The 16,683-nt window shown below is 36.8% G+C and overlaps 1 protein-coding gene across 2 annotated transcripts in view; it reads right to left on the bottom strand.

The window, feature by feature from the left end:
* Nucleotides 1-1,787: 1,787 nt before the first annotated feature.
* PPP3R1 (protein phosphatase 3 regulatory subunit B, alpha) overlaps nt 1,788-16,683 on the bottom strand; it is a 73,429-nt gene continuing 58,533 nt past the window's right edge. Inside the window, exons 1-5 of one of the 2 annotated variants that reach the window (XM_037736163.1) lie at nt 12,338-12,432; nt 11,933-12,109; nt 10,643-10,702; nt 9,849-10,033; nt 1,788-3,964 (exon numbers count right to left, since the gene is read on the bottom strand). In XM_037736163.1, coding sequence (XP_037592091.1) covers nt 3,917-3,964; nt 9,849-10,033; nt 10,643-10,702; nt 11,933-12,109; nt 12,338-12,371 — 504 coding nt within the window. In that variant the 5' untranslated portion in view covers nt 12,372-12,432 and the 3' untranslated portion in view covers nt 1,788-3,916. Of the gene's footprint in view, nt 3,965-9,848; nt 10,034-10,642; nt 10,703-11,932; nt 12,110-12,337; nt 12,433-16,683 lie in introns of those variants that run through there. The other variant, XM_017522110.2, reaches the window with a different exon arrangement.

Here is a 16,683-nt window from a genome sequence, read left to right as displayed (position 1 = left end):
AACTAACTCTTGGGATGGAAAGGAGTAGAGGTAAGAAACTTGACTATCATACTGACAGTTGATCTTAACAACCTGGATCAAATACCTTCAATTAAACCCTTCTCTAAGGCCAAGACAACTAAGTCTAATACTTCCAACCTTATGTTTCTATGGCACTTGTCAAGCTATATTGTAATTATTGTGTCTGCCTGCCATCCTAAGGCCTCTTATGGATACTCAGTATCTGGTACAATTCCTGACATACACTTTACATATATATTCATTGATACATTGCCAGGGGGATGGGCCTGAGAGAAGAGCATTTTCTTAGGTATTTGTGGCTGACAAGGGAGGAGACCCATGGGGGTTCCTCCTAGTCACTCCCTCCAGAAAATCTGGGCTCGAACTCTCATACCACCTAGAATAAGATGGTAGATATGAAAGAAAGCTCATGTCCATTGGATAGTCATCTTGTCTACTTTTACAACTGTTAGAAGTAGGTTTAAAAAAAAAAAGTTGGGTGCAGTGGCTTAAGCCTGTAATCCTGACACTGGGAGGCCAAGGTGGGAGGACCGCTTAAGCCCAGGAGTTCAAGACCAGCCTGGCAACAGCAACACCCTGTCTCAACAAAACAAAAACAGCCAAGCACTGGCATGCATCTGTGGTTCCAGCTACTCTGGAGGCTGAGGTAGGACTGCTTGACACCGGGAGATTGAGACTGATTGCCACTGCACTCCAGCCCAGAACAGAAGAAGACCCTGTCTCAAAGAAAAAAAAAAAAGCTTGAGTGCTTAAATCCGTCTACTTGCTTAGGCTTAACAAACCTTTACTCCTGGGATGGTTTTTGCACTCCAGCCTGGGCAACAGATGAGTCTCACTCTGTTGCCCAGGCTGGAATGCAATGGTGTGCTCTCAGCCCACTGCAACCTCCACCTCCCAGTTCAAGCAATTCCCTGCCTCAGCCTCCTGAGTAGCTGTGATTACATGCACGTGCCACTATACCCTGGTGTATTTTAACAACTCACGGAACCCATTGCAACTAGTGCATACCTGGCAATACAGATGTTTTGGATATAAAACATCCTCAACCCATCTGGGCCAGGGATGTCATTTGCGGGAGCATTTCAAGTGCCTATTGCACATGACGGACATGTAGTAGGGACTGTAAAGTTGAATAAATGAAAGCCAAGTTACTGAATAAATGGAATCTCAAAAAATACCGATTTTACCTTTTATGCAATGACAAAGTACTGAATAGCATTTATTATAAAATCACAACCTACATAAACAGGGTATCAAATTAATTAAGTACTTACTGAGTAAACACTAAGAGCTAAAATTCTGGACAACTAGGCTGGGGCTATCAGTGAACAAGAAACAAACCACTACCCTTGTGGAGTTTTCATTTGTTTTATTCAGTAGTCAGGGAAGACAACATATGCAAGTAAACCGTATCAGAAAAAGATAAATGTATTTTTAAATAAGGTAGCCAGGACAGTTCCTTTTGAGCTAGGACATAACTGAACAAACATCTGTGAAGTCATTAACCATGGGATATGGGGAAGGAAAAGGAGCAGAAAGGGACAGATAGCGCAAAGGCCTAAGACGGAAGCAAACCCAAGACTCCAAGTACCACAGGAGGCTAACAGGGCTGGAGCAAAGAGGGTGAGTAGTAAGGGAATTCATGGGGACAGCAAGGAGTACTACAGGAATTTGTAGGTTTTTATAGATAGATTAAATGTCACTTTATCAGACTTTTTAAGAATTTAAAGGACTAGGGGGAGAATGCCTCTCCTTGTTATGGAAGGACATTAAAGACCTCTGAATACATTCAAGCAAGTTTCAAATATTTTATTTTCTTATTCATACAGTATGAAGTTTTCTAAGATCCCACAACATGACGTATCATGCAGAAGAAAAACTAAACATTAAACATAAACTGCCCCCTCCCTTGCCCACCCCCACACACAAACTAAAAAAAAAAAAAAAAAAAGAACCCTCATTCCCCGGTAAGGAAATAATGTTTGCACTATTTTTTTTTTTTTTTTGTAACGCCAGCCAAGATATGCACAAGCAAGAGAAATAGAAAGCATTTGCTAAAATATTTGTAACAAATACTTATGTACAAAAAATTCACAAAAGACTAGTTCCCCCTTGAAGCAGAGCACATGGCAGTTGACACTGGAACAGTTCAAACTGCTGGCTGGGATTATAAGCCATGCCACTGATCCAGAGGAAGAAAGTTACATGTAGTGGAGATTTTCAGTCTGAATGAACATTAACGTTTCCAAAGTTTGGCAACTTTATCTTTTAAAATTATGCAAATTATGTAAACAAGAGTTACATTTTAAATTGATCTACATGCAAAACTCCATGTCATGCAAGGACACCAAGCACCGGGATTTTTCTCTCACAGACAGAGCCCATGATGTGCAGCACTCAGTTGAAGGAACAGCGATGGCAGGCAGGTGTGCTCAATTTCAGATTCAGTCACCTTGATTCAACCTGCCCTTTTCCACTGATTTTAAAACCAGTTTTTATAGAAAAACTATAAAGGGAAAGACTACTGTCATAAAAAGCTAACCAAAATGTTTTTCTTCAAGCCAACAGTACCTTTGCAGAAAAGGGAAGGAATAAGATCAAATGGTAGAACATGATACACTACTTTTATATCACACAAATTTATTGAGTTATCCATTATCAATTATATGGGCAAATTTAAAAAAAACATCATGCATTCTCTATCCCTCATGGTAAAGAAATTTTAAGAGGTATAAATTTGGATAAAATTTTGCTCTTCTGTGGCATATAGATTAGCAAGATTTCTCACATTTAAACCACAAATATATGTGGGTATTTAGATACATGCATATTAAATATCACCAGTTTTTTAGATTAGCTGCAAGTCTTTTGAAACACAGAAGGGAAATTCATGATTCAAACACAAGTTTAATGACAAATTATTTACCCATGTAATCAAACAAATGGATATTCTAAGCAGTTACATGATCACTTCAGGTATTCTTCAGTAAGTGATACATATGATAAATCAGGATTGCCTCAGACAGCTTCTGGCCTTTATGTATAAAATCACAATTAGCACTTACATTACTGAGGGACATTTAATAAATGCAATGGCTCCTAGTTACAAAGTAACAGAATGAAGCAGCCATAAGCACTGTGCAGTTATTATATGAACACAGGAACTAGTTCTTGGCAGTAGCAATGAACTAGACTTTCTCCTCAAGCAGAGGTGTATTAAAAGCTGCTCAGCAATGAGTAGTCGTCCCTGGAAATATATTCGTAAGTATAAATAAAGTTACAGACTCTTTTTGTTACAAAATTGTAATTAAGGTAAATAATAGGACGTTAACAAATGCTTTGTCAATCTCAAAGGAGAAAGCACAGGAAAAGGAAAATAGCTGGCCTAAACACCCGGCTCCAATTGTACAGTCTTCTATCTATATATAAAACTGTGTGAAATAAAAGTAAGGATGTTTTATGTTCTGCTTGGCACTTTTGTACTCTATTGTTTTGTTTCTGAATCAAGTATATTAAATTAAAGCCAACCTACCACATATATAGAAAGCTACATATATCTATATATAAATATTTACATATGTATATATAGATACTTTCTTGTTATAAAAGATGAAGAAAAATAAATTAAAAAGCCAACCCCTTCCCTTTCTCCACCACATTGATATGCTCTTTTCATGGTGCTGTCCTTCAGACTTTAAAGTGCTACACTGAGTTATTGAGAGAATTAGAGTTCAATAACACTTAGTTGGCTTCATGAGGCTCATGTTGGAAAATGTGGCTTCACAGAGAAAAATACTTCCATTTAAATACACAGAGAGCATTGCTGGACGTCTTGAGCAGATCTTCAGAGATGGAGAAGAAAGCAAAAGTGTTGGGTGGTACTCTCTGATAAGAGTCACACATCTACCACCATCTTTTTGTGGATATCTAGGCCACCTACAACCTGCAACAGACAGGAACAAATCAAGCTTAATAATATTTTGAGAAACTCCTCATTTGTGGTCTAACTACTTCATCAAACTACAATTAAAAAAAAAAATACTACTTTAGATATATTCAGAAGGTGAATTTAAAGACAGAAAAACAAAACAACAAAACTTGAGTGACCTCCAGTTAGAATTATCATTTCTTTCTCCTAGGACAACCAGGCGTTACTTTTTGTGTGTGTTCTTGTACAAAGGACAGACAGTAAATATTTCAAGTTTTGTAGGCTACATGTAGTTTCTTTCACATTTTTTTTTTTCAAAATGACACTTAAAAAGGTAAAAATAATTCTTAGTTGAAAAACAGACATAAACAGGTCATATGAGGGCAGGGTCTGGTTTGCTCTGCAGTTTGTCAGCCCTTACATTTCATTAGTTTAATATTACACAATAACCAGACATTATCACAAAACTGTCCTCACATTCAAACTGTTCTAGAAATTTTTAAAAGTACCAAGTGAATAAACATTTCTGCATATTATTTTTCTGTAGAGTCAAATACATGTAGTTATATACATCTCAGTGAATACTGACATGGTAATATGAAAGTGTAATATCTTTATCATTTGGGGGGAATGTTTTATTACATTTAATCTACATAAAGAGAATGCCAGGTCATAAATGTCCACAGTTTGATGAATTTTCACAAAGTGAACACCCAATAACCAGCATCCAGACCTTCCAGTCACCAGACATCTCCCCTCCTCCCACCCAACACATAACACACACACACACACACACACACACACACACACACACACACACCAGTAGCTAGTATTTTCTGCTTTTAAATATTTGATAAATGGAATCTCTTTCATGTCTGGCTTCTCTCAACTTTGTGCTTGTGAGATTAATCCATACTTTTATGTACACTTGTATCTAAATTATTTTTTAATTCAAACTAAAAAATAGCCCTTTTATTTGAAAAGTAAAGCATAAATAACCAATTAATTCTACAACTCCTGCAGTGAAAGAAAAAGCAGTTTGCCACACTGCCCTCATTCTCTATTTGCTTTTATGCAGTGGCAATAATTTAAAGTTTTCAGCTGACTTTCACTATTTACCTCCAGGTCTCCAAGTAACTGCCTATCCACCACAGAAGAGGAAGATTTTTAGCTTTCACACACTTCTCTCCCCTCTATCTTCTACCCTATACACTTCCCAAACTCTGTACCATTCCAATGGCTTTATCTTTATTTTCATTAGAAATTCAGCATTTTTCAGCTGGGTGCGGTGGCTCATGCCTGTAATCCCAGCACTTTGGGAGGCTGAGGTGGGCAGATCACTAGAGGTCGGAGTTCAATACCAGCCTGACCAACATGGTGAAACCAGGTCTCTAATCCAAAGGAAAAAACAAAAAACCCAGCATTTCTCATTGTTATAACTATGCAATACAGCTAAACACAACCATATACTATGATTACTTTATTTTTTTTGTTGTTTTGAAAAGGAGTCTCGCTCTGTCGCCCAGGCTGGCATGCAGTGATGCAATCTCAGCTCACTGCAGCCTCCACCTCACAGGTTAAAGCAATTCTCTTGCCTCAGCCTCCCAAGTAGCTGGGACTACAGGTGCATGCCACCACACCCAACTATATACTATGATTACTTTCTCTTTCCTGCACATTTGTTTGGTACCAGTTAATAACTGATCTTTCCTTTGCTAGGTGTTCTACGTAATTACAATTCAACCCCTAACTTTTGTTCTAAGTACATTCAACTAAAAATATTATGTAATTCTATCAATTTTATTGTCTTGAAGGCACTCTTTGAGCCTTCCAACCTGCTATACTTTAGACTGTTTGTCTCCAGGCCTATCACCTCTGGTTCTCTTCATCATATTGGGGGCCCCTCCCTCTCATGCTGGACCCTCTGCTTCCTGGATCCTACATTCTCTACTTTTTGATTTATGACCTTATTGTATTGGAGCACATCTTCCAGAAGTTTCCAAAATGAGAAGGACTTACGTACCTAAAAGTGTCTTTCTATTACCATTTAATTTAAGTTTATAGAGAATTTTAAGTTGGAAATAACTGTCGCTCAGAATTGCAAAGGCAAAATGCTCCATGTTCTTCTGGGTTTTCAATACTGCTACTAAGAAATCTGGTGCCATTATGACTCTTGGTTGTTTATACCAAGCCCCCTCCCACCCCTCCACCCTACCACCCTAGCTCTTTGGAAATCTGTAGAACCAGTTATTTGTTCCCACTGTTTCAACAATATTTCATAACAGTGTGCCCAGGTCCAGATTATTTTTACAGACTATGCTGGATGCTCCATAAGCCCTCTCAGAAAACACATTAGTTTTGGCTTTGGAGTATTTTCTTGATTCATTTTTGATGATTTCTTTCCCTCCACTTTCCTTCTGGAGCCCCTAGCATTCAGGTAGTATGACTCCAAAAATAAGTATCTAAAATTTCATTTCCAAAAGCTCTTTTATATATTATCCACCTTTGTTTCAAAAGCTCAATATACACTATCCCCGAAGATAATGACAGGTTTCAGTTTTGCCTTTTAAGTTTTTACTGCTCTTGCCTAATCTGTTTGTTTAAACTTATTTTTTTTTTGGACTTGGTTTCATCTCTATATTCCATACATAGAGGTTTCTTTCAGTGTCTTGTGATACTTGGCTTTGCTTCTGTAGAAAGGGCACTGGAACTCTGGGTACATTATGGGGCTGTTGACTGAGAGCCATACTTTGAGTGATCTGGTAGCACCATTTCTTTGGGGAGATAAGATTTTCTAAAGAGGGCTCTTTCCCATCTCTTGCCTAGACAGTGTAAGTCCAGCCACTAGGGAGTCAGGAAGTCAGGTACAGAAGAAGGGCAGCAATGTCAATATGCAAATATGCTTACTATCCACTTAAGTTACCCAACACATACACCCCATCTCTGCCTCACATTTCCCGACCTGGAGACTCTCTCCAGTCTCTTGATACGGTGCAGGACAGACAGCTGTCCAGCTGAACAGAGAAGGGAAGGAGATCTAGTGTTCCAATTCCTTCTTAAAACAGACTTAAACCAATCTTCTGTTTTTAACCTCACTTTCATCCTCACTTCCAGTTGCTTGTGCCAACAATTTCTGAACCTTTCATGGATTCTCTATTATAACCTAGGTTGGTTCTCAGATTTCCAAGCTGACAGAGATTAGAATCATTCTGCTAGGTTAACCATTCGACTTTCTAAATTACCAAATTTAGATGCTGTCTTCTCTGCTCATAACCATTTCTTTTTGTGAGTTCATAACCCTTTCTTTCTAATTCATTTCATTTTATTGTAGTTTGGGGAGTAAGTGAAAATAAATACATGGGTTCAATCCATCAACTTTAAGCCTGTCATTAATCATTTGTAAGAATTACTTGTATATGTTAAGTATTCTGAAAATTTTAAAGTACACATATAGTTTGCAATCTTTTAAAATGACTTCCAATCTTTCTCTTCTATAGCTTGAGAAGCCAAAATAAAAAGAATTCAATGAAATCAAAGTTACAAGTGCTTGATTAATGTTTAGAAAAGCTAGTTTTAAACACACAATGAACATTTTTCTCCCCTCATAAACTATGCCCATAAAAAATACAAGCAAAAAGCGGCCAGGCGTGGTGGCTCACACCTGCAATCCCAGCATTTTGGGAGGCTGAGGCAGGTGGATCACAAAGTCAGGAGTTCAAGACCAGCCTGGCCAAAATGGTGAAACCCCGTCTCTACTAAAAACAAAAAAATTAGCCAGGCGCAGTGGCGGGCACCTGTAATCCCAGCTACTCAGGAAGCTGAGGCAGGACAATCGCTTGAACCCAGGAGGTGGAGGTTGCACTAAGCTGAGATTGTGCCACTGCACTCTAGCCTGGGTGACAGAGCAAGACTCCATCTCAAAAAACAAACAAACAAACAAAAAACAAGCAAAAGGCAATTGATTACAAATACTGGAGGCCAGACATAGTGGCTCATGCCTATAATCCCAATGCTTTGGGAGGCTGAAATGGGACAATCGCTTGAAGCCAAGAGTTGGAGACCAGCCTGGGCAACACAGCAAGACCCCTATCTACAAAAACTTAAACTAAAATAAACACTGGAAAATAAACTCAAAACTTAGCTTATATTTTCTTTTTCTTTTTTTTGGGGGGGGATGGAGTTTCGCTCTTGTTACCCAGGCTGGAGTGCAATGGTGCAATCTCAGCTCACCGCAACCTCCGCCTCCTGGGTTCAGGCAATTCTCCTGCCTCAGCCTCCTGAGTAGCTGGGATTACAGGCACACGCCACATGCTCAGCTAATTTTTTGTATTTTTAGTAGAGACAGGGTTTCACCGTGTTGACCAGGATGGTCTCGATCTCTTGACCTCGTGATCCACCCGCCTTGGCCTCCCAAAGTGCTGGGATTACAGGCTTGAGCCACCGCGCCTGGCCTAGCTTATATTTTCAATATAGATAACAGCATTATTTCTATATATAAAATATGTTTTAATTTCCTTCCACTGATAAGTGATACATTTATATATATATAAATATATACATACACGTAAAAGATATATGTGTGTATATATATTCCCTCTTCCAATACCACTGAAGCTAAGAACTTTCCATTTATTTTATTCCCCTAAGGCTTAGAATCTCTTTTTTTTTTTTTTTTTTTGAGACGGAGTTTTGCTCGTTACCCAGCCTGGAGTGCAATGGCGCGATCTCGGCTCACCGCAACCTCCGCCTCCCGGGTTCAGGCAATTCTCCTGCCTCAGCCTCCTGAGTAGCTGGGATTACAGGCACGCGCCACCATGCCCAGCTAATTTTTTGTATTTTTAGTAGAGATGGGGTTTCACCATGTTGACCAGGATGGTCTTGATCTCTTGACCTCATGATCCACCCGCCTCGGCCTCCCACAGTGCTGGGATTACAGGCTTGAGCCACCACGCCCGGCCCTAGAATCTCTTTTCTTTCTTTTGAAAACTGGCTATTTATTATGGCACTACCAGCCTGGTCTCACGTCACAATCAACCATATGCCAGTCCACAGGAGTCCTTCAGTGATCCTTGGCAATGGTGAAAGAAGCGAAGTGGAAGGAACAGCAAACGCTTGCGGTAGTGCCCCCTGGGAGTAGTTCAGTGTCTTAAGTCTCAAACCCATCCAAACTCTTCCAAAAAGATGCAGTCTGTTGTTTACACTACGGTGCCACCCTACTTTTTAAAAACAAAATAAAAAGATGGTTTTTGTTTTAGGATAGCATGAACTTCTACTTAAAAGGTTAAAGTAGCTAAATGTCAGTTCTTGCATAACACACAACAATCAAACTGACTTGTTTTTCCTTGTGTGATTTAAATTTAAAAACAAAGAGGAAGAAAACCTTCCTATAGAGACAATCATTACTAACAGAAAAATTTCAAAAATATTTGTTACCTTTGTCTCTATATGCTCTAGTTTACTCTAGTATCTCTAGCTTACAGTTTAAAATGCTTCTAACATATCAAAAAAGCTAATATCTTTGCTATCTTTGCTTTTAGGGCAGAGGTAGAGAAGAGAAACTAAGTGGTTGTGGTTGTGCTTCTGTTCAGGAGCAATGAGTGATTAAATGAACCTGAAGAGTATAACCTAGTTGTAATTTGAGGGGCTACCAACAGTAAGTAAAGTGGTATCCCTGTGGCATTTGCTCAGAGGATCACTGACAATGTTAATTCTTGAGAATAATCATTGTTAATTACTAATAATTACAACAAAGAACATATTTCAAAACAGAATATAAGCAGTTAGGAAAAATCAAATATATAGATTTTCAGGACAAAATAGAAGAAATTCTCTATTAAGTGCTTTTCAAAATATGTTGCTGAAACATAACTAATGGAAGAACCATCTCTTTTGTACTTACAGCACAGAATTCTTCAAAGGATATTCTTCCATCTCCATCCTTATCTGCATTTATTATGGTTTTGTCTACAATTTGCTGTAACTGTGTATCTTTCAGATTGTTCCCCACCATCATCTTCAATACCTGGAAGAGTTCCCCATTGGAAATATAGCCATCTTTATCCATGTCATAGATACGGAAAGCAACTAAAAAAAGGGAAGGAAAATCAATTGCAATTACAAGGCAATCACAAGTAAATACTTTCAATAAGAAAGAAAATGGTAAATTGACAAACAACAAAATTATGATTATGAGGATGTCTCCTTCCTAAATATAGAGTTGTCCTTAGGCACAGTTTAACATAGCTGATTAAAAGTATGGGCTTTGGAGTGAAGACTACCTGAGCCGATTTAGTATAGCTTAGAGTAAGTTAACTATCCTTTGCTAAGCTTCAGTTTCTGCACAGAAAAAAACTATGTATAATAACTCCAACCTCTCCAGTTCTTTAGAACATTTCTTATTACTTTCACTAAAAAAATCTCTTATTTAAATTACGTATGTAGCTTATATGGCTGTTTTCAGTAGAAAGAAATTATTTTCCTTCTATCCAACTAAAAGCAGCAATGGCACATTATTCAAATATAGTAGTTGCAAATGTCCTAAAAGGATTTTCACCAGAATATAAAATTTCTGTTATGTCTATGGATCTGGAATAAAAGACATCTTTTCCATTATTTTAAAAAATATTTTATAATACAGTATGAAATGATGGTAGTGTAAGAGAGAGAATGAAGTCAGTGAAGAAAAATACTTACACCTCAACTTCTGCTCCTTATCTCCTTTGACACTGAACTGAGAGACTCCCTCAATGAATTCTGAATAAGAGTTAAAAATGTTCACAAATCAGAACTTCCAGTTTTTTACACAGAAAAACATATATACCTTACGTATCCACAAAAGGATATTTCCTTGCTGCAAAACAAAAGTACTACTAGCAACATTTAAAAATTAAATTCCCAAATTTGAAACCTCAACAAAGTTTCTCTGTAATTTTTTATTTGAACTTGGAGTTCTCTAAGGTCAATCAATTTGAACAAATATTTGTTAAGTGCAAGACAAAAGAACACTCAACACATATTCTTTAATTTGTTAAACTCTTTCCTCTTGGAATATGGCTATAACAAGGAGCTTTAAAAAAACACTATCAATTATTCGGACACAACAAAAGTAACTTAGGATTTCTGTTCCAAAATTGTAAATCATTTAAATATGCTGTTAGAATTTTCATGACAAAAATTCATTTTTCTTCACTGCCTGATAAGCACTAAGTCATAATCAGTTTTATATCCTTCCACTTACAATTCTGTTCTCCAAACTAAAATAACAGAATGTACTGTCAATTCCCTAGTGAAATGTTTATTTGCTTGTTAAAAAAAAACTGGCCAGGTACAGTGGCTCATGGCTGTAATCTCAGCACTTTGGGAGGCAGAGGCAGCTGGATCACTTGAGATCAAGAGTTTGAGACCAGCCTGGCAAACATGGTGAAACCCCGTCTCTACTAAAAATACAAAAATTAGCCAGGCATGAGTGGCACAAGCCTGTAATGCCAGCTACTTGGGAGGCTGAGGCAGGAGAACTGCTTGAACCCAGGAGGTGGAGGTTACAGTGAGCCAAGATCACACCACTGCACTCTGGCCCTGGGTAAAACAGTGAGACTGCATTTCAAAAAACAAAACAAAACAAAACAAAACAAAAACAAAAACAAAAACAAAAAAAAGAAAGAAAAGAACTTGCAACTTCTAATATTGAATATAACAATATATAGTATTGCCCTAAAGTGAGATTAATTTTCTAAAAAGAAAGGAAATACTGAGTCTCCCCCACTTTTTGGTAGATTATCCTAAAGAACAACTTATTTATAAACCACAAAGTGAAAGATCCTAGTTCATTAAGGTGCATATGCCTCAGATGTTGAGGTTTTAACATAATTTATTATTGTAAGATCACAAGTAATATAAACACATTTTTGTTTTTACACAGAGCTATAGGAATACACATAAGTTATCTAACTTGAGATTTTAAAAAAATAATAACTATTTTCTTACCTTTAAAGTCTACTTCTCCATTCCCATCTGTGTCGAATATATCTATTACTCGCTGTACTAAGGGATTCTGTTGTAACTCAGGCAGAGACATGAACTCTTCCACACTCAAAGAACCAGAATTGTCCAAATCGAGCTTCTTAAATCTCTTTCCTAGCCTTTTAATTTCATCTGCATCAACTAAAAGCAAACAAAAAAGGTAGCAAGAAATTAAAAAAATTTTCCCAAATCCTTTCTAATGGGCAGTAGCAAGATTTTGAAAAAATTTAATAATAGTTATAGGGGAAATAAAATCCAAAAGTTATCCAATAGTTTAATTTCCAATTTGATAAAAAGAGGTACATATTATACTGTTGACTAATTTCTTCTAATAGAGTAAGTACAACATAAATATTTGTATTTGGTTACCTTTCTGTTTGTTTGCATCTGCCATTACATACATCTGCTGTATGCTGAGTCTCAAGACATTGCAGTTCTGATAATGCTAAGCTGATCATGTCGGTTATACAAGATATTTCAGGACTGACAATGCTAAGCTGATCACGGAGGTTCTACGAGACAGGCTGAATCAACCTCTGCTCTGTTCTGTACTTTCATTTTCATTTTTCTTGTTAAATTTTAATTGACTTTATTTCTAATAGTTCATGACTCAAAATCCAAAGGGTATTCAAAATTCAAAGTTTCCCTGCTTTTCTACCCCGAGATATCCATTCCCTTTCCCTGAAAGCAATGCTGCCAGTTTCCTGAATATTCTTCCAGAGAGACTTTGCAAGTATGAGCAAATAAGCCAGCTTTTACTTAACAACAAAATAGCTAACAAAATTCACTTATCAACACTTTAAAAGAGAAAGAATAACTAAAAAGAAATGTTTACATTAGTTTGTAAGTACTCTAAATAAAAGTTCAGTGTCAGATCTCTTATATACGTTCTTGAAAAAAACAGGTTAAACGGTTTTCTTCTGAATTACATCATTTTCATTTCTTTAAAATATCTAATATACATAAGTAATTTTGATCATGACTTAACAGAAATAACACTTACAAATATATTTTTAAAATTAAATACACCAGACCAGGCACAATGGCTCACGCCTGTAATCCCAGCACTTTGGAAGGCCAAGACAGACGGATCACTAGTGGTCAGGAGTTAAAGACCAGCCTGGCCAACATGGTGAAACCCTACCTCTACTAAAAATACAAAAATCAGCCGGGCATGGTGGCATGCACCTGTAATCCCAGCTAGCAGGGAGGCTGAAGCAGGAAAATTGCTTAAACCTGGAAAGTGGAGGTTGCAGTGAGCTAAGATCACGCCAATGCATTCCAGCAATCAATCAATAAACATATATTAAATACAACAACTTTTAAAAAGAAAATTAAGAAGGTAAATGTTATACTGTCCATGAGTATATATGTATCATGGCCCACAAGGCTAGAAAAGAAGAAATACAGGCTGTTTTGACAGTCTAAATATATGGCATCCTCACTTTAAGAACGTAATAAAGTATGTATTTTAAAATATAAATTATATTAAATTGGAGAATGACAATTATCTATACTATCAAAGTGAAAACTATAACTGCAAGATGGTGCTCTAATATGAATTAGTTCACACATAATTGGTAAAGAGGAAGGAGAACAGTATTGTCAGTATTCATAGAAATTTCATAGGTTCACAGGGATTTTTCATAGTATGTTATAAAGGAATCGGGCAAGTTCCTTAAAAACACACACACACACACAAACAAAAACCAACAACCTCATATATGAAGACCTTAAGAAAAAAATAGTGCAAAGAGGTATCTTCATTTCAAGAAAACAAGTTTAGTGGCTTCAAAAAGCTCAAGGCTTCTATCACTGTTAGGGTGTCTGGTGAAACCTAATGACACAGATGAAGTTGTAAAGACACAGATGAAAGTTGTTTTTATGCCACCCCTTACCCCTAGAAACTGTTAATAAAGGCAGCCATATACTGGCTCACTATTAAATTGTAGAAAAGTAGTTTCTACTAAAGCAAATAACTTCAAGAACCATACCTCAAAAGAAGCCAAGCCCCCATTTACGGCTCATCAGTGATGGGCTGTGTATGGTGTTTTATTTTTAAAGAGTTAATTTGTACTTGTATTTTTAATATCATTATGTTAATACTGTTACAGAGCTGTGTAATTTGAATGGCCTACTCTATCCATATTTGTCCCAGATGTGATTTCATGGCATGTGAGGTTTTCTGGAAAACATGTATCAGAAATGCTGTGATTTAATGAAAAATTTATCTAAATACTGCCGCAAACAGAAAAATATATAAACAGTCATGAGTCACTTAACAATGGGGATATACTGAGAAATGCATCATCATTAGATTTCATCACAGTGTGAATATCAGAGTGTACTTACACAAACCTAGGTGGTACAGCCTATTACACACCTAAGCCATATCTGTACAGCATGTTACTGTACTGAATGTTGTAGGCAACTGTAACACAATGTTAAATATTTGTGTATCTAAACATATCTAAACATTAAAAAGGCACAGTAAAGGTATAGTATGAGAATTTTTTTTATATAGTATACCTATATAGGGAACTTACCATGAAAGGAGCCTGAAGGACTGGAAGCTGCTTTGGGTGAGTCAGTGAATGAGTGGTAAGTTAATGTAAGGGCCTAGGACATTACTGCAGACTTTATAAACTCTGTATACTTAGGCTACATTAGGCAATAGGAATTTTTCACCTCCATTATAATCTTATGGAACCACTGTGTATACGTGGTCACTGACCAAAAATTATTATATAGCACATGAATGTATATAAGCAATCTGATCAAAAGTTCAAATAAAGATTTCATAAGCACATCAACTACATAAAGCATTTCATCCCTCTATTAAAGAGTATTCCTTCTTCAATGGAGTATGTGACATAAAAGGAAACTGTTCAAATAAATCTTATTTCCCCATTTTCTATCTATGAAATGACATACCCATACTCTTGAAAGAGAAAAAATATAACGAAAGTCCTACAAATGCTTTCACTTATTTATTTACATGTCTCCTCCAACTCAGGGTAGAGTCCATGACTTTTTCATTGGTGCTCTGAGCATCACATATAACAGGCGCATAATAATAGTTTTAATAATGTTTTAAGTGTTAATAAGTATTTCAAATTTAAAACTTATTAAAATGTCATCAGTATTTAAAGTAAAACCACTAGCTAACCAGGTACCAATCAGCAAACCATTCACAACAGTTTCTCAAAGTTCATAGATTTTGCTGAATAGCTACCCTCTCCATGCTTGCCTTAATTTTTTACACTTATGCCAAGGATTATTTTCTTCTTCCAATCTTTAGTTTTGCTTTAGCTTACAACCACAGACTAGGAAAGGTGATGGGAAAATTAAACACAGATCACTAAGGTGATCTATTATGAGTGGATGAGAAAAGACAATGTCTCCACACACTTTAAGTGGATAAATCAGGATCATTTTCTCCAGGCTGTATGATTAATGGGAAGAGAAAAAACAGAAATGTAGTACTATAATATTTATGCAGACTGTTTATCAGAGTCTATATATTGACGCTGGGACATAAATTATAGTTTAGAAAGTTGTTTATCAAGAAACTGAAATTGAGGCACTTAAAAAAGGATGATGTTTTAGTTACAAAAATCCTCTAATCCAGAAGACAGCATTCCAGTCTTAATAAATGAATAAAAAATATTAGGAATATTTGAGAATAAAGAATCATTAAATCAAATAAATATATTTGGTTCAATCCATCTTATTTACACTGCCAACAGTAATCTTTCTAAAGGGCAAATTCAGCCAAATGGCTAGCTCCTGTGCTTTACATTTTCTAGTGCCTTTCTAATACAAACAAGATTAAAAAGTCTAAAGCCCTTGACAATATTTAGCCTCAATTTAAACGTCCATCTTATCTCTTTTCCCATTTCCTTTTCTTTGGCGACAATGCTTTTGGTACAACTCTGCTGTAGATTTTATACCTCCATTTCCTTATAAACCCCCTGCTGGATTGTCCTTTCATGAATTCTCCATTTATGAGACATCTATCAATTTTTCTCTGATAAAAGAAACGGGTTTGTTAATAATGATTTATCTTATAGTTGTATCATTACCTCACTCTCTGGCAAAAGCCCTTAGAAGCAGTAGTTAAAAATTTATTTACTTTCTCTTGTTTTAATATTACAAAATATTATAAAGTAGTTGATACTTGTTCTGGATGAGCAGTCAAAACTTTCCTCACAAAGCAAAGCAATGTGCCAGTGATCACATTTTACCTTGACAATAAATGACTTCTTAGAAGACCCCTTCAGTATATGACTAGGAGGGAACAAGCTCTATCTACATTCTCACATACCCCGTGTAGCTAAAACTGACCTTGAGCGAAGAAGCCAGTGCAGTGTGTAAGGAGGCAGTATCTTTTCTCCAACCACTCATTTCCTCATCTCCCTTCCCTCCTTTTTTTTCCCCCCCATTTATTTATTTTATTGCATTTTAGGTTTTGGGGTACATTTGAAAAACATGCAAAATTGTTGCATAGGTACACATGTGGCAGTGTGATTTGCTGCCTTCCTCCCCATCACCTACATCTGGCATTTCTCCCCTTGCTAGCTCTCCCCAGCTCCCCACCCCCCACCGCCCCTCCCCTATTTCCCCCCAACTGACCCCAGTGTGTAGTGCTCCCCTCCCTGTGTCCATGTGTTCTCACTGTTCAACACCCGCCTATGAGTGAGAACATGCGGTGT

The sequence above is a fragment of the Cebus imitator genome, unplaced genomic scaffold, assembly GCF_001604975.1.
Source record: "Cebus imitator isolate Cc_AM_T3 unplaced genomic scaffold, Cebus_imitator-1.0 Scaffold23, whole genome shotgun sequence".
NCBI lineage: Eukaryota > Metazoa > Chordata > Mammalia > Primates > Cebidae > Cebus > Cebus imitator.
Note: the sequence above shows the minus strand (reverse complement) of the source record. Positions and strands in the feature narration are given on the sequence as shown.